This window comes from Primulina tabacum, chromosome 4 (assembly GCF_025594145.1).
Source record: "Primulina tabacum isolate GXHZ01 chromosome 4, ASM2559414v2, whole genome shotgun sequence".
Classification (NCBI taxonomy): Eukaryota; Viridiplantae; Streptophyta; class Magnoliopsida; order Lamiales; family Gesneriaceae; genus Primulina; species Primulina tabacum.
This window is the reverse complement of record NC_134553.1, coordinates 1,028,783-1,052,626: the sequence shown is the minus strand read 5'-3', so window position 1 is coordinate 1,052,626 and position 23,844 is coordinate 1,028,783. Positions and strand designations below refer to the sequence as shown.

General features: G+C 34.1%; 4 protein-coding genes across 4 annotated transcripts; 2 read left to right on the top strand and 2 right to left on the bottom strand.

Annotated features, from left to right (window-relative positions):
* Positions 1 to 1,084: 1,084 nt before the first annotated feature.
* Positions 1,085 to 2,529, bottom strand: LOC142542184 (protein LIGHT-DEPENDENT SHORT HYPOCOTYLS 3-like). Its single transcript, XM_075648676.1, has one exon. The coding sequence runs from the start codon at positions 2,077 to 2,079 to the stop codon at positions 1,489 to 1,491; it is 591 nt and encodes a 196-aa protein (XP_075504791.1). The 5' UTR covers positions 2,080 to 2,529; the 3' UTR covers positions 1,085 to 1,488.
* A 4,315-nt stretch (positions 2,530 to 6,844) lies between these two features.
* On the bottom strand, positions 6,845 to 11,201 carry LOC142542185 (putative E3 ubiquitin-protein ligase XBAT35). The gene is made up of 10 exons (XM_075648677.1): positions 10,942 to 11,201; positions 10,204 to 10,318; positions 9,618 to 9,698; positions 9,449 to 9,537; positions 9,256 to 9,347; positions 8,874 to 8,955; positions 8,536 to 8,638; positions 8,096 to 8,181; positions 7,304 to 7,958; positions 6,845 to 7,037 (listed from the first exon to the last, which is right to left on the bottom strand). The coding sequence occupies exons 1-9, from the start codon at positions 11,041 to 11,043 to the stop codon at positions 7,320 to 7,322; spliced, it is 1,389 nt and encodes a 462-aa protein (XP_075504792.1). The 5' UTR covers positions 11,044 to 11,201; the 3' UTR covers positions 6,845 to 7,037; positions 7,304 to 7,319.
* Positions 11,202 to 12,817: 1,616 nt separating this feature from the next.
* Positions 12,818 to 16,878, top strand: LOC142542183 (malate dehydrogenase-like). Its single transcript, XM_075648674.1, has 7 exons — positions 12,818 to 12,996; positions 14,180 to 14,338; positions 14,456 to 14,631; positions 15,695 to 15,972; positions 16,083 to 16,218; positions 16,344 to 16,455; positions 16,542 to 16,878. The coding sequence occupies exons 1-7, from the start codon at positions 12,954 to 12,956 to the stop codon at positions 16,634 to 16,636; spliced, it is 999 nt and encodes a 332-aa protein (XP_075504789.1). The 5' UTR covers positions 12,818 to 12,953; the 3' UTR covers positions 16,637 to 16,878.
* A 1,544-nt stretch (positions 16,879 to 18,422) lies between these two features.
* LOC142542182 (cryptochrome-1-like) lies at positions 18,423 to 21,693 on the top strand. Its single transcript, XM_075648673.1, has 6 exons — positions 18,423 to 18,561; positions 18,695 to 19,153; positions 19,460 to 19,681; positions 19,839 to 20,545; positions 20,726 to 21,344; positions 21,440 to 21,693. The coding sequence occupies exons 2-6, from the start codon at positions 18,841 to 18,843 to the stop codon at positions 21,502 to 21,504; spliced, it is 1,926 nt and encodes a 641-aa protein (XP_075504788.1). The 5' UTR covers positions 18,423 to 18,561; positions 18,695 to 18,840; the 3' UTR covers positions 21,505 to 21,693.
* The last annotated feature ends 2,151 nt before the right edge of the window (positions 21,694 to 23,844 follow it).

Here is a 23,844-nt window from a genome sequence, read left to right as displayed (position 1 = left end):
GTTTTAATATATATATATATATGTATATGCGTGTGTATGTGTGTAGGGAACATATCTCATTGATAAACACAATTAAGAAAATGAGATAACACAGACCATCTGAAACTGGATAAATTAAATAAATAATTAAGAACTGTAGTAACTTTAATATTTGCAATTTTCGCTTAACAGTATTCCTAAAATTTAAATAATTTTCTCAGCTCTAAATCCCCATTTTCACCAAAATACTTTCTTAGTATTGAGCCACACAAACAAACTTAATTACGTGTACATTATGTTGACCTAGAAGCAAAAAAATTCCGATGGCAGCTAACACCACCGAGAACACACCCCTCACCACGACAGAAGAACCTTAACCAATTCTGCTTATAGCCAAACAAACATATATCTCAACCGGTATCCATTCGAACTATATCGAGTATATATACGTACACGGGCGTATATATAGCTTCTCTGGATGAGACGAACATTCTCGAGGTTCTAGAATATTTATCTTGTTATCACCCTATGCATGAAGCCAATCGTTGAGACAGTTTTACCTTACGAAATATACAAGCTAGCTATATGCACACACTGATCTTTTAGCGATCTTGTGCATCATATGATTTTATCATCGTGACCTGCTAATTAAGCTTTAAAAATTAGCCAAAAGATTTTAAAACTCCCTATTTATCACTGCAACTTGAGTGCTGGAAGATGATGACTATACAAAATCCATACAAATTAGTTATGACTCGTATATATATCCATATCCTTCCTCTTCTTTTTTTTTTATCAATTAACTTGATTTGCCAACACCAACCCCCAAATGTTAGAAAAAAGACATAATACCTGATACGCCAATCTACGACTTGTCATAAATGGTTTTTCAGAATCAATGCCAAAATTGGTCACACAGTAGTGTCATATATAGATCTCAACAAGCCAGTAGTACCTGCCATAGTACGCAAGAAACTACCACTTGTATTAATAACAAACTTTCGAAATGCTTAATTAATGTGTTTACGCACGAATTCAAAAAGGCAAAGTCCTAATTAACTATCTTCCAGTATATAAATTTCAAGAAACTACGTACGCACGCGTATAGAGACAGACAGATCATACATATTAGAATTTTCCCGTTTGGAACAAGAACAAGAACGTACGGTGAATTTATATAGCACATCCACTCCACTACCGTTGATACGTACTAAAATTTCTAGCATTATATATATTGGTAGCATGATCAAATATGAAAATCCCAGAAACTCGATCTAACCAACAAATTAAAGCTTACACAGCGAGGAAAAAATTAGGGTACCTCTTCATAAGCGCCGCCTCGTAGTTGATGTTGATTAAGTCGGGTAACATTGATTTATAGTAGATATATAGATCGAATATATATTGAAAAGTAGAAAATATTACTCGATTCTTGCAGTAAACCCCATGCAAATGGCGGTGATCTTAGATAGATAGATGATTATACTCTGGAGATGCATAGAATAACAGCTAACTCGGCGGCAGCGCTGCAGGTTGAGGCGGCGGAGGCGGCCTCTTCCGTTTCTTCTTCTCGTAGCTGATACCTCTTGCCTTAGACTGCGAATCACGAACTTCGCGTAAATAGAGCCTAACTGCCCGAGCCCCAAACGGGTTAGCTTCGGGCTTGCCCCCATTTTCCTCGTAAGCTGCTCGGAGGCGGCCTATGAGGGCATCAAGGCTTCCCCAAGCCTGACGGAGGGGGCACGGGCAGGGGGCAGGCGGGTTCGGGTGCCCGAAAAAGGGACAAAGCTGAGTGTGAATTTTAGTCTTGCCGAACTGATCAAGGTAACGGAGGAATTCCAGCACGTGAGCTCCGCTGCAGCGGGAGAGCGAGAGAGGAGGGCGGTGGTTGCGGAGATACTGCCCGAAAGTGTTCCAGTCTCGGCGTTTCTGGTTCTCGTAGCGGCTGAGGGTCGTCGGAGAGGAGGCGGAGGAGCCCGACGGTGAGCCCATCATTGAGCTGCCGCCGCTGCCGCCGGATGCGGGCGTGGTGATGGTGAAAGTACTGTTGATCTCTATGTTCGAACTTGAAGAGTTCATTTGGTGGGTTATTGGGTCCATTCTCGTCCGATCTCGAATCCTTAAATTCGCTTGAAAGCTCAGAAAATGAAGAAAAAGGACAAAGGTTTTAGGGTTTCCAAGTCCAAGATTCTTGATTATCAAATTCACAGACACGAAAACATGCTAACATAGGATTTTGATCTTTTCCATGAGAAAGATGAAGCAACAAGTCAAAGATCAGTACAAAAATGAAAAGGGAGCTAGAGAATGATATTAACCTTTTTTGAGGGTTCAAATCTATGTTTCGTCAATCCTAGATAAAACCATGGAGAGTTCCACGATGTCTGTAGCTTTTATGGCTTTGTTTTCTGCAAACATTTGAGGAAATTTCTTGTTTTGGTCAGAAAAAAGGGGGGGAACTGTAGTAAAAACCCTGTGTCTGAGTGGAATATATATAAATGGAGGAAGAGAAAGGGAGAGAATTATTATGTATATATATATTGGTAATAGGGTAGGGCTTTTGTGGAAATGAGAAGATATTTAAAAAGGGTAGCTGGGAGACATGGTAAAGCTGTGGGGAGACTATAAAAAAGAAGGAATAATATGATTTTTGTTGCCTTTATATTGATTTGACAATATATACCTTTTATAATTACCAAAATGTCCTCTGTTTTTGCAATTCTATTATTGTGGGTTGCTGTTGTTTTCTATGATATTTTCCTATATTATGTACTATTTAACTTCCACATTGAATGCTGCTCAGATATTCAATTAATGAAATCACTCTATTTTATAATATAATTTGCGGAATGTAGAAAGAATAATTTTTCATTTCAGATGTGCTAAATCATGTTAACTGTATTTGGTTTTTTTTTCCATTATAATTTTGATATTCGATATCATTAGATTTCAATTTTAGTTACATCTATTTGTCTATTTGGCTATTTTGTAATTTTTTTCTGTTGTAACATTTATCTGACGTTGAAGTATGTAATAATGTTATATCAACACTCCATATGAACAGAAACTAAAATTGTAAAAAAATTGAAAAATAAATAAATATATAAAACTAAAATTTGATAACGTAGATATCAAAATCAGAAATAAGGAAACAAACGAAAAAATTGCATTTTTCCATTAAATTTAATTTAAAAATATATTTTGTCCACACATGAAGTTGTTTCATCAATTTAGGCAGTTAATTCACAGAACAACATCAGATGTCTTGATCGCTCGAGATTATTTGAGTACACAAATAATTGGTGGTTCATGATTTCCTTTTCAGCTTCAATTAGGTAAAAATGTGTAGCAATACCACAATGATTTTTATATATAAAGTATACTTTAGAATACAATTATTATTTTAATCATTTATTATAAATAAGGGTATGTGGCACATTATATCACCACAAACACACTGCAACATCCCTCTTTTCAGAATATTACATTACATTATTGTGATCGAACCATTAATTAATTTCTGAAATATAATAATTAACTATGAAGAATCGATAACTTATTTTACGAGTACTTAATTATGTTATTTATTTATAATAATGTTCGATCATATACTGAAATTCTACGACTATATTGCATAAAGATTATCAAATAATCAACGGAATAACTTGACGAGAAAATAAACTATACATCATGCTATGATGATTTGAGCTAGAAAAATCGATTTTTCTGCGTGTATGTTATTTTAATAATTTTAAACATATACTTGACGACATTATATAGAAGTATATATGATTTTAACATAATATTATCATCATCATCATTTTAAAAAAATGTTGAATTTTTCCCAACAGTTTGTATGTATAAAAAAGAAACAACAGTGTAATTACTTCAGGAATAGGTCTTTTGCGAGACTGTCTCACGAATCTTTTTCTGTGAGACGGGTCAACCCTACCGATATTTACAATAAAAAGTAAAAATATTAGCATAAAAATTAATATTTTTTAATGGATGACCCAAATAAAATATTCGTCTCACAAAATACGACCCGTGAGACCGTCTAACATAAGTTTTTATCTTACTTCAGTTGTAAAAAATCGAAATATAAAATATATGGCAATAATATAAATTTTTTTTTTTTTGAGTTCTTGAATTAGCTAGGAGAAAATTTTGCAATAAATGAATGGTAAGGCTAGTCCGTACAAAATGTGCTATTCGTGGCGATCATATACGTTTGAATGCAGGTAAGTAGGGTGTCTCCTTTACTTTATTTATTTTTGTAATTAATAATTAATTAAAGTTTTAGTGGTGAATAATATTTTCCAACATAAAAACGTTTCATATATATTTTATCCAGAAATGAAAGTTGCAACGCTATCTAAAATTTTTGCTACTTCAACTAGCTAGAGATTCATTCCTTATTTCATGAATCAAAAGACATATCGTGACATACATTAAATATGCACTTAGTATAATGAAATATAATATCTATTATGATATCAATTCGATGAAAATTTGGAATTAGGAAGTATTCTTTAATTAAAATCGATATGTTCAAATTTAAAATTTTAAAACTTATAACTCCGATCACTAGAACAATATGTTATATCCTATGTATGTTATCATCAAGTGATCAGGCTAAAATCTAATGTCGGAGGGGTTATGTCAGGACATTCTCTCGATCTCTTTCTAATGGTCTTCTTTGTGATTTCGGACATAGAGTAGGTCAAATTTTGAATTTTGATTAGTCTTTTTTACCGACATCAAATCTTATATTCATAATGAGTATCAATATGTATATAATTTATAATGTGTATGTGAGCTAGGTATGTGTGGATCTAGAGAATTATAGGACTTTGAATAGTATAAGTAAATTAATAATGGATATGTGCTTGCGTTGCTTTCACAAATTAAGTGGATAATGCTAGATAGTCGTCCTATATGAAAATGACTTGATATAATAATTTTTTAAAAAAGAATCTGATTCGATTTGTCAAATGACAAATGCAAATAATCTCAAAGCTGATAATTTTAACGAGTAATTAAGAATGACTTTATTAAATTTTAGGAAAAAAAACTATACATATATATGTGTACGTATGTGTTATAAAAAATTCACGAAGTTTCATTTATGATACAGTGACATAAACACCTCTTATAATTTGGATTCAAACCTAGATGATTTATGACGAAAACCCCTCATCCCATAAATAATAATTTTTTTTCTAAAAAAACCATATTTTACGAACTTGTAGTAGAACAAAAAAAGAAAAATTAAAATTATCAAGTATGGTCTATTCCCTGAGACCACAGAACAAGTCAAAATAATACGTACAATTAATTGTTGGCTCGAAAAGAAAGCAAGGTTGTGGCCTAGTTATGTGATCTCATCTATTGTGCCTCCACGTTACCGACTCTACGTCATACATTGTCTATAAGCGAAATAAACAATCAAGTATTTGATTTGGTTTATAGAAATAAATTAAAATTTTAAACTCATTTTATTGAGGTTTTAATTAAACTCGTGGATCGAAAAAGTTTGATCTTAGAGAGATCGAAAACTCAGACATTTGGGGTGTAATAAATGAGAAAGGAAGATGTACAAGTTAAAATACAAATTTTACCTACCAATTTAATATGCTCAGTTTTTGTCCAGGATATTAATCTGCCATTTAAATTTTATTTAAAAAGAAGGGTCGAAGGTGACAACTCATTTTTACAAATATATCTGGACTTCAAATAAACCACATAAAATTGAAAAAAAATAAAGTATTTCCAATTCAAAATCGAACTATTTGCTAACTAAAATTACAAAAGAAGTTCTTTTAGTTAAGTAACCCTTTAAGATATTTATTAGTACGTCTGTGTTCATTAATTAGACCTAATCATACTGTTACTAAAGGATTTAACAATCAACTGTGGTGTGGGTTTTTCCCATCAGTTCAAGTTCCGAGGAATATATAAATATATATATATATATATATATATATATATATACACACACACAAAAACCCACGTAATACGGTCACACAGGTCGTTGTTGTGAGACATATATCTTATTTGGATTATCCATGAAAAAAATTTACTTTTTATGCTAATTTCACAAAAAAACTACTAATATTATATATATATATATATTAACTTTAGTCTACATCCTGCTTGGTCTCATCTCTAAAACTGATGAAACGAGCAGGAACAATCATTAATAACAAAAAAATTCGCACTTCGTTTTTTTATATTTTGTTTTTTTTTAAAAAAAGGCATACTTATTTAGAATGATAATAATCTTTATGTGCTTGTCCCACGTGAAAATTAAAATTTGAGTAACTAGTAAATTTTAGTCAAACCAATAGATATTGATTTCCCGCATTTGACATTAGGCAATGATGATATTAAACTATACATAATGCAAGGGACGAATCAAATCGCTCCTATATATCTTGTGTCTACTTTATTAGCCAAAGAAAATTAAATACAGTTGATAATCAGATGCCATGTTTTGTTCTCGTAAACAAGTTTAACTCATGGAATCTGTAAAAGAAAAATATATATATATGATTGGCAGACATGTTACGATAATGTGGAAATAAAAAAGCTGAAATTTTTGAAGTGGTGAACTAGATGCGACAATCTTGAATATAAATATGAAAAAAGTCGTACGATTATGAATTATCACCAAATCTATATATGGTTTCTACTCTTGTAATAAATATTGCATACACTTTACCCCTAGACGACTTCATCAATAGCACCTTATAACCTTCGTTTTCAGAACAAATAATTATTCATGTCAACATGTACTCTCCTGTGCTGGATGAGAAGCAACAGAGAGAGTAAATTTACAAAATAATAAGTTTTACAGCACACGACCATAAAAAGGTTTCATCACAGTTACCATAAATACAATGAATTTCGATTTCTTGTGTCATGGTCACAATACGGATGCATATATCACTCATAAAAAGCTTACATTGTTGGTCATAAATTCACAACTGATAATATAAACATGAACTCGATCTTGCAAGTTCCGCTGCCAGAGCTGAGTTGTCGTGCATCTTTGGCTGCAAAAGAGACAGCATGTTTCAGTTTATCATCAGTCCCTTAAAAGTTAGGTAACTAAAATCTGCGGGGAAAATAATGGTTTTTCGAATTTTGCAAGAAGCCAAATCATGCAAGACTGAAGCTTCATGGTCCACCTGAAACCGTTGGACCATCCCGTTGTATATTTTTTCGTTTATGAAGTATTATGGAGGATGGAAAAGGAGTGATCCAGTTGATCCGAGATCACCATAGAATTTTATTTCAAAAGAATAGCAATGAAACTCACCTTTTCCATATGCCATCTAAACAGCATATATACGAATAACCCGATCGATCTTGGAACGACATACAGGGCAGCCCCATTTCTTGGCCTTAATTTCATTCAAACAAGACATGCACCCAGCCATGTGCCCACATGGAACACAAGCTCCCTCCAGTGGAGCATCTAGGCATATTGTACAAGATGAAGAAACCACACCATTTTCATTCATTTCACCTGTACTACTAGATATGGCATGCACAGATGGGGCATATAAATCGACAGGGTTTGTATCGATTGAATCAATAGAGGGATAGTGAATCGGGCCATCATCTGTAGATTCATCAGCTAATGGAGCCGATGGGACAGAGACTGGAGGAGGATTTTCGAGGACCGGTGCAATCGTAGAAACCTCACACTTGCTTCCAGTAGTATCTTGACTAGAAGATGCCCCATCATCGCGGTTTTCTTGATTCTTGGAGGTGTTCATGGGATTGACCGAACTTGTTGAAGCATCTGGTTGAGATGGCGAATAAGGTACCATATGTGGTTGACTTTCAATCGTATCAGACTGAAGGGAGGCATTAATTGCCATAGCAATTTCTTCATCTTCCGAAGTTAGCGGGGCGGTTGCTGGGGCATTAAGGATGGGATTGTTGAAAGGAAATGATGGATGCATCACCTGATTTCAAGCCAGCAGGCGACAAAATCAATTTGCTATCTTGTGTTGATACATAGTGAGCCACTAGTTCTAAAGCACGAGACTCGAGAGCACAAATGTTACAGAAAAAATCATGAAGTAAAAGTTGCGTGTTCCACCTGTGGAATTCCTTTGCACGCATTACAAAAATGCTGCAATTGTTGTTTCTCACTTTCATGAGCAGGTGCCAGTCTAATTCGTGTACCTACAGAACAAGAAAACACAGATGATTTACACTGTCAAATTAATTTTATTTAATCTTATTTAAATGTTCTTATCTACATGTTATGCACGATTAACGAGTCAATAACAATCATTGCTTCTCTTACATGTACATTCTTAAGTTATCAAGAATTATTAAGTATATATAGTTTGAAGCATATTCCAGCGGAAAGTGAATATACAGCCAAATGCAACTTGAATGTGGAAAGTTGCTCGGTTCAACTTCATTTAAGGGATTTTCAATTAAATCAGAACCGTAGAACATGAATGTATCAATTTTACTCAGTTTACTTAACATAAAAATATCATAATTCAAAGAATGAACTTGAGAACTGACTTTGTGATATATCAGATATTATTGCCGCTGGATCTTGCTGGTTAAAATCTGGTTCGTCCAGATTAGCTTTCCAGAGTGGAAAAATGGTCCGTGGTTGGGCATCCTGATCAACATTGTAGAAGTTACATGAGTCAGACTCACACTGTCAAACGTCTGCTAAAAGGAATCTTGATTTTCAGAAAACATCTAAAACAGAAAAATACATCAAAACCATCTGCTAGCAACTATACCTCATCCACAGTTAATTACATGTAAAGTCAGAGACCAGAAAGACCCAAATCAGAAGAAAGGTAGTCAAAAAATCTGTTCGCTCAGAAAAGCAAAAGACAAAAAGGCACCTGATTAGTAGCATATATGGCAAGCTCCAACTTGAGAGGCTTTCTAAGATTATGGGAACCACAAGGTAAAATAACCACCCACCTGCAAAAAGATGAGAGGAAAGCATCACGGTTCTTACATCAAGTATACTCTACACTATATGAACTGAGTTCTAATATAGATATGACCCTGAAAGGTAAAAACAAAGAACATTCACAAAAAGTGTTTTTGAAACCACAAAACACCAAGCTAGATGAGAAATATATGGTTGCTCCTTACTAGTTTAACTAGCTGTAGAGAGAACCCTTTAGCTAATAAGAAACGGAATTGTGAAACAAATTTATGGCTAGAAAATAAACATTCAAAGTAAACAGCAAAAAATAACAAGGGCATTCTACCCACACTTTTCTTGAAAGCAATTGAGGCGCAAAACGTTCCAGAATGCCTGGTCCATAAAGCTCTCGCAGCCAACCAGAGAATAAGCAAATATGCTTCTACACAGCACAACAGGAAAAAAGTCGAACTAGTATTCATACTATAGATAAAAAAAAACAAACAAACAGAACTAAAACAATGATCAGGGGGGTAAATATACCTCGATTAATCGTACAACATTGCTATACCCTTTGGCTCTGGCAACATCAAGTGGGGTTTGACAGTCGTCATTAATTAGAAGTGCATTTGCTGAAGTTTCAGGTAACACTTAATCAAACAAAGAAAATTAAATTTAAACAGATGTCTGCACGGTGAAAGGGTACACAAACCTCCGTGTGAAAGAAGCAACCTCACGGTGTGTTCCAGACCTCTTTTTGCAGCATGATGTAATGGAGTTCCTGCATGACGGCCTTCAAAGAGAAAACAACTCTAACATAAAAAACAACGCAACATCTTATGCTTGCAAACCATAAGATTTCACGAGAAACACATCATATGAGAAAGATTGCAGCAAAGCCAAACACAAAACAATATTCATTTAAACTGAAATGTGTATCGAATGCATCTAGAAAGCACATATTCACTCAACCATCTCAATGATATGTAATAAATGCCTACATAAAAAGGAGAACATACTACGTGTACCACGATCATATGTCACTTCAACTTAAGTGTCCATTTCCAGTTTCACTCCATCAAAAAATACACATCCAATGAGTAAACATATAGCTGACTTACATACAAATACAATCATTTCTTGGTAACAAGAAAGCAACTAAAGTCACAATATTAGAACAGCTGTCTAACAAAATGTATTCTCTTTATCAATATAGTGAATATACCACTAAACCTTCTGGCAGTAAAACGCAAGGGTTGGAAAATTAAAGTAACAAAAAAAACAAAAATTTTTTTTACCTGGGCGATAAGCATTGACATTTGCGCCCAGTTCAAGCAAAGTTTTTGCTACATTGTAAAGCTCTGGATTCATGCAAGCCACAACAAGGGGAGTCTTCCCTTCACTATCAATCCACTGTACCACAGGCCAAACCATCATTTCAGCACATACGAAAAGAACCCAAAGCTTCAAAAACATTTTAACACAGGCAACTAAAATATTGTGCTATGTAGTCACCAGCCACGGTAGTCGGTAGATATAGCTCAGTGTTCTTCGAGAACGATACAATGAGACACGTATTAGTTCAAGAACTTTTGCATACTTAACACAAACATTAATACTATCATATTGCTAATTAGCACCAAAAGAAAAAAATTCAGACATGAATATGATTAATCATAATCAAACATGAGCAACCATGCCACTCAAAAACTTAAAAATAAAACGCAATTAAACAATAGCATATTTTTTCCGACCGAGATCAAAACCGAAATCACAGGATAATTCCCAGGTCCTCCCATCAAAGATTATCTGGCACCGACGAGTAATTTAGAAAATGAATAAAATTGTATATTCCAAAAGTATTATATATAAAACTAGGAAGCACGTGTACATGAAAGAAGCAAAGATCATATTTTAACCCATATATTTTCCATTAATCGAGATGGGCAGCAACTGAAAATCGAAACTTCAACAACAGAAGCATCAATAACGCTAATCAAATGAATTTAGAATAAAAACATTTAGATAGTATATACCTCAAGGCCAGCGCCTTCGGTTCGAAGAGATTTGATGCCTTCTATATTTCCGTAATTCACTTGCTGATACAACAACTGATCCTTCGATTGCTGCTGTCCCATTCTTTTTCAAGATCGAACTTTTTGAAAAGGGGAAAAGTAGAATGAAAATTCCCAGATTTCAACAAGATTTTCGAAGCGGAGACAAGATATTTTTTGTGAAATGCTTCGCTCCACCTGAGAAATGGAATCGTGTGGTCTTCTAGATAATGATAATTATGATATAATATTGCTTAATCAGGAAGGCTTTGACCAATTGTTTTTTTTATTTTATTCATTAAACAATTATTATAACACGTAGTAAATAAAAATCAGTAAATAGTTTAAATAACTGTGGTAAAAATAAATAAAATTTGATTTTGACTGAGTTGAATTTAATTTTATAAACAATTTGATTTTGATTGAGTTGAATTGGATTTAATAAACTCTTTGTTTATTAATATAATTGAATTTATTAATTCCTAAATGTATAATGATTTGAAAGTAGTACGATTATTTAACTTAGATGATATTGAAATAAATCTCGTAGTTGAAATTGGAAAAAAAAAATAGAGACAGTTTTGTATTTTAGTATATTTATCTAATTTAGCTTTTTAGTATTAAATATTATGTCCACATTTATTATTATTATTATTATATAAAAATATTATATCTTATTATTTTTTAAAATAAATTTTTTATATTAATTGTAATAGATAATTGTCAAAATATATACATAAATTAATATTAAATCAAAAATATTAATAGAAAATTATAAACGAAATTAGTTAAATTAAAGATAAACTTTAAAAGTTGAAAATTTTTTTATTTAAAAGAAAAAATAAATGAAGATCAATAAAGTGACATTGAGGTTCATAAAAATTTGGTCCATAAAATATATGATTGTGAAGAATGAGTTAATCACAATTTTTGGCTTCGAGTTCAGATATTAGAAAATTGTTATTGGATTCAACTAAAGTCTCAAAATAGCTAAAATCAACTCATTGTATGGGTTGAATGTACACATATTATAATTTATATGATTCTTAGTTATTTGAAATTTGATATTAGATTCAACTCAAATCTCAAGCTTGTTAAAATCAACTTAATATATGGGTTGAATGTAAACATATTATAATTTATTTTGTTATGACTTTTTGATGGTTCCATTCTTAATTATTTTGTTGAAATTGATGATATGAAATTAATTGAAGAATTATGACTTTGTGTTGGTTTTATTCTTGATTATTTTATTGCATATGCCAATATTTTGTTTTATTTCATTTTATATGAAGAATTTAAATAAGATGTTTTCTATTATGAGAAAATAATCGTTAAAGATATTTTGCACAATCGAATGAATGATGGTTGGATGAATGTTGGTTTCATTCTATATGTGGAGAAAAATATTTCAAATAGTTGGTCGATTTGTGTACGGTTAGAAAGCTATCTTGAGGTCTTCTAAATGAGTAGGTCTCTTCTTATGAGACGGTCTCACGAATCTTAATTTGTGAGACGGGTTAACCTTAACGATATTCACCACAAAAAGTAGTACTCTTAGCATAAAAAATAATATTTTTTAATGGATGACCCAAATAAGATATGCGTATCACAAAATACGACCTGTGAGACCGTATCACACAAGTTTTTGCCATTCTAAATTTTAATATTGTTATCATCCCTCCAATTTATTATAAAATAAATGACGTTTCCAAAAAAATAACAAGATTATTCATTAAAACTGTTCCATAATTAACTAATGGGCTAAATATATCATTAAGCAAGCCATAATATATATATATATATATATATATATATATATATATATATATATATATATATGGCTTGGAATGTCTAAATTTGGCTTGACAATATCAAAAGCTTTAATCTTGTATATATAATTCAGCTGTTTCTCTAGTGAAGTGCGTCTTTCTTCTGCCCCCTCACAATCTGTTGGTTTAATCGCTTTCTGATCCCAGACCTTGCAATCAACGATGGCGAAGGACCCAGTTCGTGTTCTCGTCACAGGCGCCGCGGGTACAGTACAACTTCACGCGATGCATCGTATCTCGTCTTTTGATCCTTTTTTTCTTTATTGGATCACTGTTTTATCATTTTCGAATTGATGTTTCTTTTACTGATTGTTATCTCCTTGTTTCTAGCAATTGTTTATAAAAGTGGCTGATGAAAAAGTTTGTTCTTGATCGCTTAAAGTGTTTTGTGGCCAGATTAATTTATTAGAAAGACTACGCACGGATTTGAAGTTTTTGAGGATCATGCTGGTCTTGAGAGAAAAATTTCTCTCTTTTGTTTCTTTGACCCGTATACAAGAATTATTAGTGTTCTAATTGGTTTGAGGCTGCTACTAATTCAGCAAAATCGAGGATTTATCTTTTCTGCATTTAATTCTTACTTCTGTGAGTGGCTCAGACATTTAATTTGAGTTATTATTTGGTGCTAATGAACTGTGTTTTAATCGACCTATGTTATTTTTGTTTCGATCTTTTTTGGAGTGTGTTGCCTGCGTTGTGACTGGGTGAAATGATGGGTTTTCTGTGCTTTAAAATTGATTTTAAGTTAAATACGTGAGCCAAACGAAGTTTCTGAAGTTGGGGGAAGGGAGTTTTTCCCTTTCTGTTTATTGAAAAAGGGGGGAGGGAGGGAGAGTGTGCGTGCGAGAGAGAGGGATCAACGTGGTGAATCTATCGAGATGAAAGTTTTGCCATGTACTGATTCATTTGCCTCTTTAGGAACCCCTCTTTAGCCAAATCTAACTTTCAATACATAAATGCCTTCTTGATTTGAATTCACAATTTATGATCTCAATATCTGGGAAATTATAACTTCATTTCTTCAGTTCCCCATTTCGGTGGCAACGGTGGGAAGCATCCATAGCCAGACTCGCCATTACTTGGTTTTTATTTTTTATTATATTTTATTTGAATCTGATGAATACACCTCTTGGTCCGCTGTTTGTGTTGTGCATAAAGATTATGGCCCCAAAGTAGTTTTTCTCATTTTATCACTAATGCTTAGTCCTTTTCTTTTAAATTCAAATTCACGGACTGGATCAATCCCCATGGGCAACCTGGATTCAGATTTTGACAGCCACAAGCTGTAACTTTTGTGTGATGGTTGCTGCTGCTTTTTGTTTGAGAACTGTAATCTTGATCCATAAGTTACAGTAGCTTTCAGTACTTTTCTTTGTCTGTTTTTACAGGGCAAATTGGATATGCCCTGGTTCCTATGATTGCCAGGGGTGTCATGTTAGGTCCTGACCAGCCTGTGATTCTTCACATGCTGGATATTCCACCTGCCGCGGAGGCACTTAATGGAGTTAAGATGGAATTGGTGGATGCTGCATTCCCTCTTTTGAAAGGTTGGTTCTTTTGCTTCCTTTGTCAAGGTTTTGGTTTTATTTTCCCTGACTTATAGCATACCACATGAGATTAAAAAAAATAGATTTTCATTCAAACCTATCCTTGTTTTGAATCAGGCGTTGTTGCTACAACCGATGTTGTTGAAGCTTGCACTGGTGTCAATGTTGCAGTAATGGTCGGCGGATTCCCAAGGAAAGAAGGTATGGAAAGGAAAGATGTTATGTCGAAAAATGTTTCCATCTACAAGGCCCAAGCATCCGCTCTTGAGAAGCATGCTGCCACTAACTGCAAGGTGATTTTTCTAGAACTTTATTACCTTTTTGTTTCAAGTTGATTTGGTATATTGAGACCTTAGTTTGCCAACTCAAAATATATCTTTGTCAGACTCGTATTTTGCAAGAAAAAAAATTGATCTATAAGGCTCCATTTGGTACGTGTGATAGGATAACTAAATGATTAATAATTAGAGTGATTATAAAATGAGATATATGGATTAATAGTATGGTGGGATAAATAATATGGTGTTTGGTATGATTTTAAAATGATGGATTAATTTTGTAAATTTTATTGTAATGACCAAAATGTCCCAAATACTAATTAAATATATATTCTTAAAATAATTGGATAGATAATTAAATATTTATAATTATAATTTACATTTATTAAAATTAATTTAAATATATTTATTAGAAATAAATTTGTAAATATGCATTTACTTTAATAATTAAAACAACAATAATATTTTGAATGTTAATGTTAAATAAAGTTTTAGTAATAATTACAATATTATTGTTTTTTCTTAAAATAATTATAAATATTTTTAAAATAATTTGATAGATAATTAAATATTTATAATTATAATTTACATTTATTAAAATTAATTTAAATCATTAAAAAAAATAAATTAGAATTGAAAAAATAATTATTTTCATAAAAAAATTAATTAACAAGATTACAAATTTATAAAAATTTAATTTAAGATAGATTTGCATTATAATTTATTTTCTTTAAAATGATTGAAAATAATAAAAATATAATAAAAATTTAAATATTATATTAATTATTAAATTTTCACTAATTTTAATTTTCATATTATATTGAAGAAAACAATTCAAGGGTATTATGGTCAATATACAATTTTTTCATGATTACTATTCAAAAAATATTAATTATCACATCTTTTGAAGAGGGATATTTAATCACACAAATAACATGAATAGTGTGAGCTTTCAATCATAATCAAGGGCCTGTAGATTAATAAAAAACGAACCAAACGCGAGATAAGGGAATGATTATTAATCATCCCTTATCATGGCTACCAAACATAGCCTAAGTATTTGTGGCTATCATTCCAGGTTTTGGTTGTTGCCAATCCTGCCAATACCAATGCATTGATTCTAAAGGAATTTGCGCCATCCATCCCGGAGAAGAACATTACTTGCTTGACTAGATTAGACCACAACCGGGCTCTCGGGCAGGTTTCCGAGAGATTGAATGTTCAAGTGTCCGATGTTAAAAATGTCATTATCTGGGGAAATCACTCCTCGACACAGTATCCCGATGTCAACCATGCATCTGTCAAGACACCGGCTGGAGAGAAAGCCGTCCGCACGCTTGTTGCTGATGATGAATGGTATATAAGTTTGACTAGACATTGAAAATTTGAAGCCATTACACACAATAACCTTTGTAATTTTTCTTTGTTCTTATCTCTGGGATTTTACTTAAATTTCTATTTGTTAGGTTGAACACGGGTTTCATTACATCTGTTCAGCAACGTGGCGCTGCAATAATAAAAGCCAGAAAGTTTTCTAGTGCGCTTTCTGCTGCTAGTTCTGCTTGTGACCACATTCGTGATTGGGTCCTTGGGACTCCAGAGGTGAACCTTTTGTCTTGGCCATTTATTTTGAGGTCTCCACTTAGTTTAATGTTGCTAATAATGATGGATGAATGTTTAATTGGGTTCTGTACCTTTTTCTTTTGATCATTATTGCACGATTCCAGGGTACTTGGGTGTCTATGGGTGTATACTCTGATGTCTCCTATAACGTCCCAGCAGGGCTCATCTATTCATTCCCAGTTACTTGCAAAAATGGTGAATGGAGTATCGTTCAAGGTGAGACTCTGAAACGACATTAAAGTCGGGGTACTCAAGACACCTTATTTTAGTTTCGGCTGCTAAATGAGTTGACCCTGTTTCAGGACTTTCCATCGATGAATTTTCAAGAAAGAAACTGGATTTGACTGCTCAGGAGCTGAGCGAGGAGAAAGCTTTGGCATACTCGTGCCTCTCTTAATCTCCTTCCTTTTGCGGTAGCCTTAGTAATTGATGCTACTCGATTTTCAGCAGTTCTAAATAAATGCGATTGTTGGACTAAAGATGGAGACGTTGTATCATCCATCTTCATTCCAGTGCACTTTAATTACAAGACTTTTGCGTATATTGATATGTAATTAAATGGTGGTCAATTTACACTAGATGAAGTTTCCCATGCGTAATAATGCTACGACCTAAACTTCCTTCAAAAATTTCAGCCGATCTTTATATGTTGAAAGGTACCTATATCTGTTTTTTTTGTTTTGTTTTTTTTAATCGGGGAACCCAAAGCGCTACTCGTAGGTGCGGATTGGATAAATATAGAACTGAATGTATTAACATGCAAATTATGTGAACTGGGTATAGTAAATTAGACAAGTGTTGTGTGAAAGGTTCGTTCAGAAAGTGTTGATAAGGAATTGAATCCATGTATCTCATTTTTATTCAAGTACTAGGTAATACATAAAAAAGAAAATTATGCATGAAATGAATTCTCTGTCAAAGGGAGCTTCCAAAAGGACGAGTTAGATGCTATATAATGTCCAAAATTAGCATGGAGCGAATTGCTTCCAAAAATGATTTTTTTTTTTTACCTGGGATATTAGTTTCTTGTACAAATTCTAAGTTTCTGACTGACTCTACGTACACTATTTGACTCACAAATTTGGTTCTGTTTCCTATATGCATGCACACGTCTCATCTTACATTAGCAATTTGAAAGTATCCCTGTTACTAATTTTAGAAACCAAGTATCTAACATACGTGTCGTATGTCGCGCAATATTTATTTCAATAAATATCTATATGGATAATAATTTATAAAATATATGCAATTTTAAGAGCTCTAAATTTCTAAATGATGTGTATTTACTAAATAAAACTAAATTTATTAAATATTTATCCATCGATATCCTGCGGCAAAATAAGTACATCGCTCTCGATTCTCACCCTTCTTACCAAATGCTGAAATTGTTAAACTTATTTGTAAGGATGTGCAGTCGTTTATAGCCGAACCGATATTAGCATAACCAAGTTTTTTAAAAATTGGATTTTTCAAAATTTTGTCATTCCTAATCTAATTTTTTTTTTTTTATTGACTTTTCGATTTTGCGTCTTCTCTTAGGAGTCATTTCGATTTAAATGTGAATATTTATGAAATTTTATTGAAGTGTGCGTGATCCACATAACCTTCTCAACTTCCAAAACTCAGTTTTCGAAAGTCAAAATGTCCCCTCACCTTCCGAAGACTGACTTTGGTGGCTACAAATTTAAAAGTTTATCTAAAAACTCATGTGTAATCGCTCTAAATCATGCTCATTGTGGTCAACCTTATGTTGACCGCTTTTTTCACGATTTTGTACAAATTGAACCCTTTTTTTTCAAGCTTTGTGCTTAATTCGAGCGTTTTAGAGCAATGCAAAAAACTTCGATTGGGGTAAAAGCATGAAAAAAGCAGTCAACTTAAGGCTCATCACAATAAGGTGATTTAGCTTAATTGCGTTTGGATACAATTTTAATTTTTACGATTTTTAATTTTATTGATCAGAGACTTAAAAATAATTATATATTTTTTGGTTTCCTCTCAATATTTGCTTTTGTCTTTCCTAATTTTTTTAAGCTCAACATCTATTTTTTGGGTCCATCCAGGATACAAACGTGCGTGGTGATCAGGTCCATACTTATTTTTGTCGTACTGGGCCTTTGCACACTGCTAAGTTTGTCTGGGAAACATTTAACTTGGTCATATGAAATCTGGTCTCTATATGCATGCAAGTTTTTCTCGATCTCTCTCAGAGTTGCTGCATAAATGTTTTTTCTTTGGCTCCACCCTAAAATTTTTGTACCTTTTCTTCATGTTACATTCTGGTTTCTGGAAAAGAACTTCCGTGGAAGATCCATACGGTATGTATGTGCACAAGTTCCAATTTTTCTGTCGGACTTGTGTAGTAGATTGACTTGGCCTGTATTCAAAATATTTTGTTCCGGTGTATATAAAATCATTCTAATGTTGATACCATACTTGGCTGGGCCGTGACGAGTGACGACATACTAAAATTGGTTGAATATACGGAAAAATGAATTTTCTATGTATAATGAATAAAACGATTTTGAGGGGAGTGAAATAATATCATTTTCATGGAAAATTTTGATCACATGGGATTGAAGTTCTAGAATTTTCTTGGAAATGGAAAGTGATTGCAAGAGTATAGTGTGGTTTAGGAGGGATTTAAGGATCGAAGATAATCCTGCTTTAGCTGCTGCTGCGAGGGATGGCAGTGTATTACCTGTTTTTATATGGTGTCCTAAAGAAGAAGGCCCATATATACCGGGAAGGGTTTCGCGATGGTGGCTTAAGCAATCTCTTATACAGTTGGAGCAGTCTTTGAAATCTCTCGGGGCAGAATTAGTACTGATCAAAGCAGAGAGTACTCTATCTGCTTTATTGGATTGTATCGGTGCCATTGGAGCGACCAAAGTCGTCTACAACCACCTTTATGGTGAGTTCTTTTGACAATCCGTTGGATGGGTTACAGAAATAGTATGCTTCTTTATGTGTTTTAGCGTATTCTATAACTATAAACTATGGTCGCGAGATTTTCCTTGTTAAGGTTCCCGTCGAACGTTAAAAGAATATCTATCATACATGACTTGATGAATAAATTTCATAATAACTTGGAAAGATTTAGAGAACAGTAAAGGTTATTCAAGTTTATCTGAAATGCTCCTAGGAGCATTGATTCTTTTCTTGTACTCCTACTTTGCTCTTTATTGCTCGACTTTAGATATATTATGTATCGTTTCAGATCCTGTTTCGCTTGTTCGTGACCACAATATTACGCAAAAGTTGGGGGAAACGGGAGTTAGTGTTCAAAGTTATAACGGTGAGCTATTGCATGAGCCTTGGGAAGTATATGGCGATAATGGAAATGCTTTTACTACGTTTGATGCTTATTTTGATGAATGCTTGAAACTGCAAACGGGATCAGTTACACAACTTCCCCCATGCTGTTTGGTTCCAGCTACAGGTTTGACGTTTCAAATTTAATTTTTTTTTTCTAGTATGACATCTCATCGAGTTCTTGTTTTCGGGCTAGTTTTTCTACCAATTTTAGTAGGCTTAAAGTACCTACCATACTGTAATCAAGCACGAGTCTAATGAGCTGTCCTTGGTGCTTTTGACAGGGAAGGTCGAAAAATGTTTGATTGATGAATTGGGTCTTGAAGATGAATCCGAGAAGTCGAGTAACGTGTTGCTGGGAAGAGGATGGTCACCAGGCTGGGCCAATGCTAACAAGGCTTTTACTCGATTCATCGAAAATCATCTACTCAACTACTCAAAAGATAGGCTCAGGGTCCATGGGAACTGCACATCTCTTTTGTCGCCACACCTTCATTTTGGGGAGCTAAGCGTGAGAAAAGTTTTCAGCAGTGTTCTAATGAAACAAACGGTTTGGAAAAACGAGCAAAATTTGGTCGGTGAAAACAGTGCAAACCTTTTCCTCAAGTCTATTAGATTAAGGGAGTATTCCCGGTACATATGTTTCAATTTCCCGTTTACTCACGAAAGGCCGTTGCTGAGTAACCTGAAATTTTTCCCTTGGAACGCCGATCAAGAACATTTCAAGGCCTGGAGACAAGGACGAACAGGTTATCCGCTTGTTGATGCTGGAATGAGAGAACTCTGGGCAACTGGATGGATTCACAACAGGATTCGAGTTATTGTTTCGAGTTTTTTTGTGAAATTTCTTGTTCTACCGTGGCAATGGGGGATGAGGTATTTCTGGGATACCCTTTTGGACGCTGACTTGGAAAACGATATCCTTGGATGGCAGTACATCTCCGGAAGTTTGCCTGATGGGCATGCACTCGAGCGAATGGACTTCCCTCAGGTGAGACCGAGTTAACTTTTCAGCAAGTTAAGTTTTGGTTATGGAATTTTGCGAATCAAATTTCTTGTTTGTGTACGTACCTATATTAACGGATTCTTTTGAGGCCCATCAATTTTCTGTACGGCTGCTAGAGACGTATCATTTCCATTTCGTTCGGTCCTTTCTCGATTTGTGATCCAGGTTCAGGGATTCAAGTATGATCCAGACGGAGATTATATAAGGCAGTGGTTACCCGAGTTGGCTCAAATACCATGTGAGTGGATCCATCATCCATATGATGCACCTGAATATGTGCTTGAGTCTGCAGGCGTCGACTTGGGATCAAACTACCCAAAGCCTATAATCGACATAGATTTAGCAAGAGCTCGGCTGATTGAAGCCATATCAATCATGCGAGGAAAAGACTTATCAGCCAAAGTTGATGGAACAGATGAAGAAGTCTTTGATAACTATGATACAAACATCAGTTTGGCTATGCCCAATGTAGTTGTCAAGGGCAAAAGTCTTTTTCCTGACGCCTCGTCTCACCATCGAAGGGTGACCTCAATGCAAAACTGGAAAAACGTGTTTATTAACAAGAAGAGGTTGAACTCTCCCAAAGGCGAAAGAGTTTTAGAAGACGAGTCGCGTGGTTGCAGTAGCGGAGGGGAGAGGTCGAAGACAGACAATGACTTGCGTTCGACGGCAGAATCTCGTTTGGGTAAAAGACAGGCAACCTGCAGCGACAGAGATCCATTTTCCTTTCCCCAAAAAGGTTCTACCATGTCACAGCACATGGAAAACATGCCAAGTAAAATTGGTATTGATCATTTCACAAGATTCATCATCGGTAATCTTTATCTAGATACTCATGACTGTGTTTGAATCAGTCTTCTTTCTGGTCTGTTAATACAGGAGCTACTCATCCGCACACTTCAAGAACTCATACAATTGACGGAGGAGAAAGCTTCGATGTGTGAAAGCTGCTGGATCAGAGTTCGCCTAGTTGGTTCTCTTGTAAATATGTGCTTTTTAGTTATAGATAATAATGCGTTTTCACAGTAAGTACATTTTGTGTACCCGTTTTGTATGCTTACTTAGATTTAAGTTTCAGCATCTCAGTTGTGGTGATAAGACAGACTTTTGGAAGTTCCAGGGCAAAATCAGTTTTTAATATTTTGAGTTCATATGATTATGAATTCAGATGATCATATAAATGTAGAGGGAATAACAATACAATGTAATATAACCAAACATTTCACCATCAATAAGCTATATAATAAAGAAAATGGTTTAATTTGAAAATTTAATGGAACAAGTTTATTATTGTACGTCTTCAAACATATCAACATAAATAATTCTTTTTTTGATTTAGCATCCAAACGCTCTCTCTCATATTTGATTAGTTTTACCTTTATTTCTGAATGTGGAAGTTTGGTCCATGCATTTTCCGTGGTCAGCAAAAATGGATACCTTATGCCAAACATCGATGGAAACATTGACCTAATTCAAAACGTTTGATGAGCCATGTTTGGTAAAATTTCTTTTTCATATAGGGTTTATTAATGCGGATTGCACATGCTTGGCCAGTTGGATCTTGCACGAGGCATTAACCTTGTGTTAGATTCGAATGTTCGGGTACAAAATATCGAGAACAAGAAGGCTCCACAAATGGCCAAGAAACATCAAACGCAATCCAATGTTGTCGCATGCACCTTTAATTTTGTGGTTGTCGTTTGATTCGTACCTATATCGTACTGATGTTGTACCCTTTGGATTTCTCCAAAGGATGTTCAAATTGGGACCTCAAATCAATGGATAATATATTACCAACAAAGATCCAACTTAGGGGGGACCTCATAAAATGCTCCTACTGTGTGGTGGGTTAGGGAACACCCCAAACTTTACAAGTTATCAAATAAAGTTTGGATACCATATGCCATGTAATTGAAATATGTAGTCATTTTTATCACCAAGTATTCAATATTTTTATCATTGAAATATGCTATAGTTGGGTCGACTACTTTAGTTGCATCGAACTTTACTTCATTTCGGTTTATTTTAGTATTGAATGTTGTGGCAATGCAATTCACTAGTGTTAGGTAATTGGTAAGTGGGGAAAGCTTTTACATAGTGATTAAGAAAGTAAGAATTGACAAGAAAGTTTTCCCACCGTTGCCTAATTAAATACACCAACCGATAAAATGTCATTATTCAAAGGAAGAAAGTGGATTAGAGGACGTGCGAGTTGATTTTTGCAACAAATGTGTATAAGTTATTTAAACATGATGCTTTCTGTTATTTAAAATTAATGATTTTTTTTTTCTAATTTTAAACTGATAATATCATTTAAATAATACCAATATTGCATTTATCTAACAAATTTCATATGATATATTTCTAAATTTTCTTCTTCTTCTTTTTTTTTTTCTTTTCTGAGTGAAAAACCCTATTAACGTTACTCTCCAATGTCCTCGGATACAATTTTTTGAAACCACGATGGCACATAATGTGCATCACTCCACAACACAAAATTAATGCTGGAGCATACCAACTTGGCTAATGAATGAGCTGCAGAATTTGCTTGTCTTCGAATACGGAAAAGTCCTTCAAAAACATTGTCCAGTAATAGCTCTTTAACCTGATCAACAAGAACCCCTTCTGGCCCATTGAAATCTGATGGTTCTGTCACTGAACGGACAGCACCCATAGAATCGGAACACCCCAACGCAGACGCTTGCAGAATAATAAGCCTTGCAAATTCGCCATAAGCTCACCCCTGAGAACAGAACCTGGGCACCGGATTTTAAAGGCCGTGGCTCCAACAATACTCCAAGCATCGTCTCTCACAATGGCACCTATCGAATATATCCCTTTGACAGCATCAAAGCTCGCATCCACATCCAATCGATAAGGTCCCTGTCGTGTCAGCCCCGTAATATTTTTAAAAAGCTAAGGGTATATATGGTAGTTCAATACTGAATTGGATAATAATGACGGCGGCACATCTGATATTCGAATCCACTTGTAACTGTACGGATTTTGTAGGTTGGTTGTACAATTGTTCGTCAACTAACGCCGTTAAACACTTCATGAAATACACACTAATTATGCAGTTTTTATATTAAATTAAATAATAACAGTTCACAACAACTATAGTCAAGACTAAGAGTAGTAATTAAACTATTTTAGTATGATAATTTGTCATCATGATGCCCATTCCCTCTTGTGAACATCCAAGGGAAACAAAACCGAGAAGATGGGAAAGATGATCCTGAAGTTTTTAAGAGAAAGTCCGATATATTTATATTGTTGAAGCC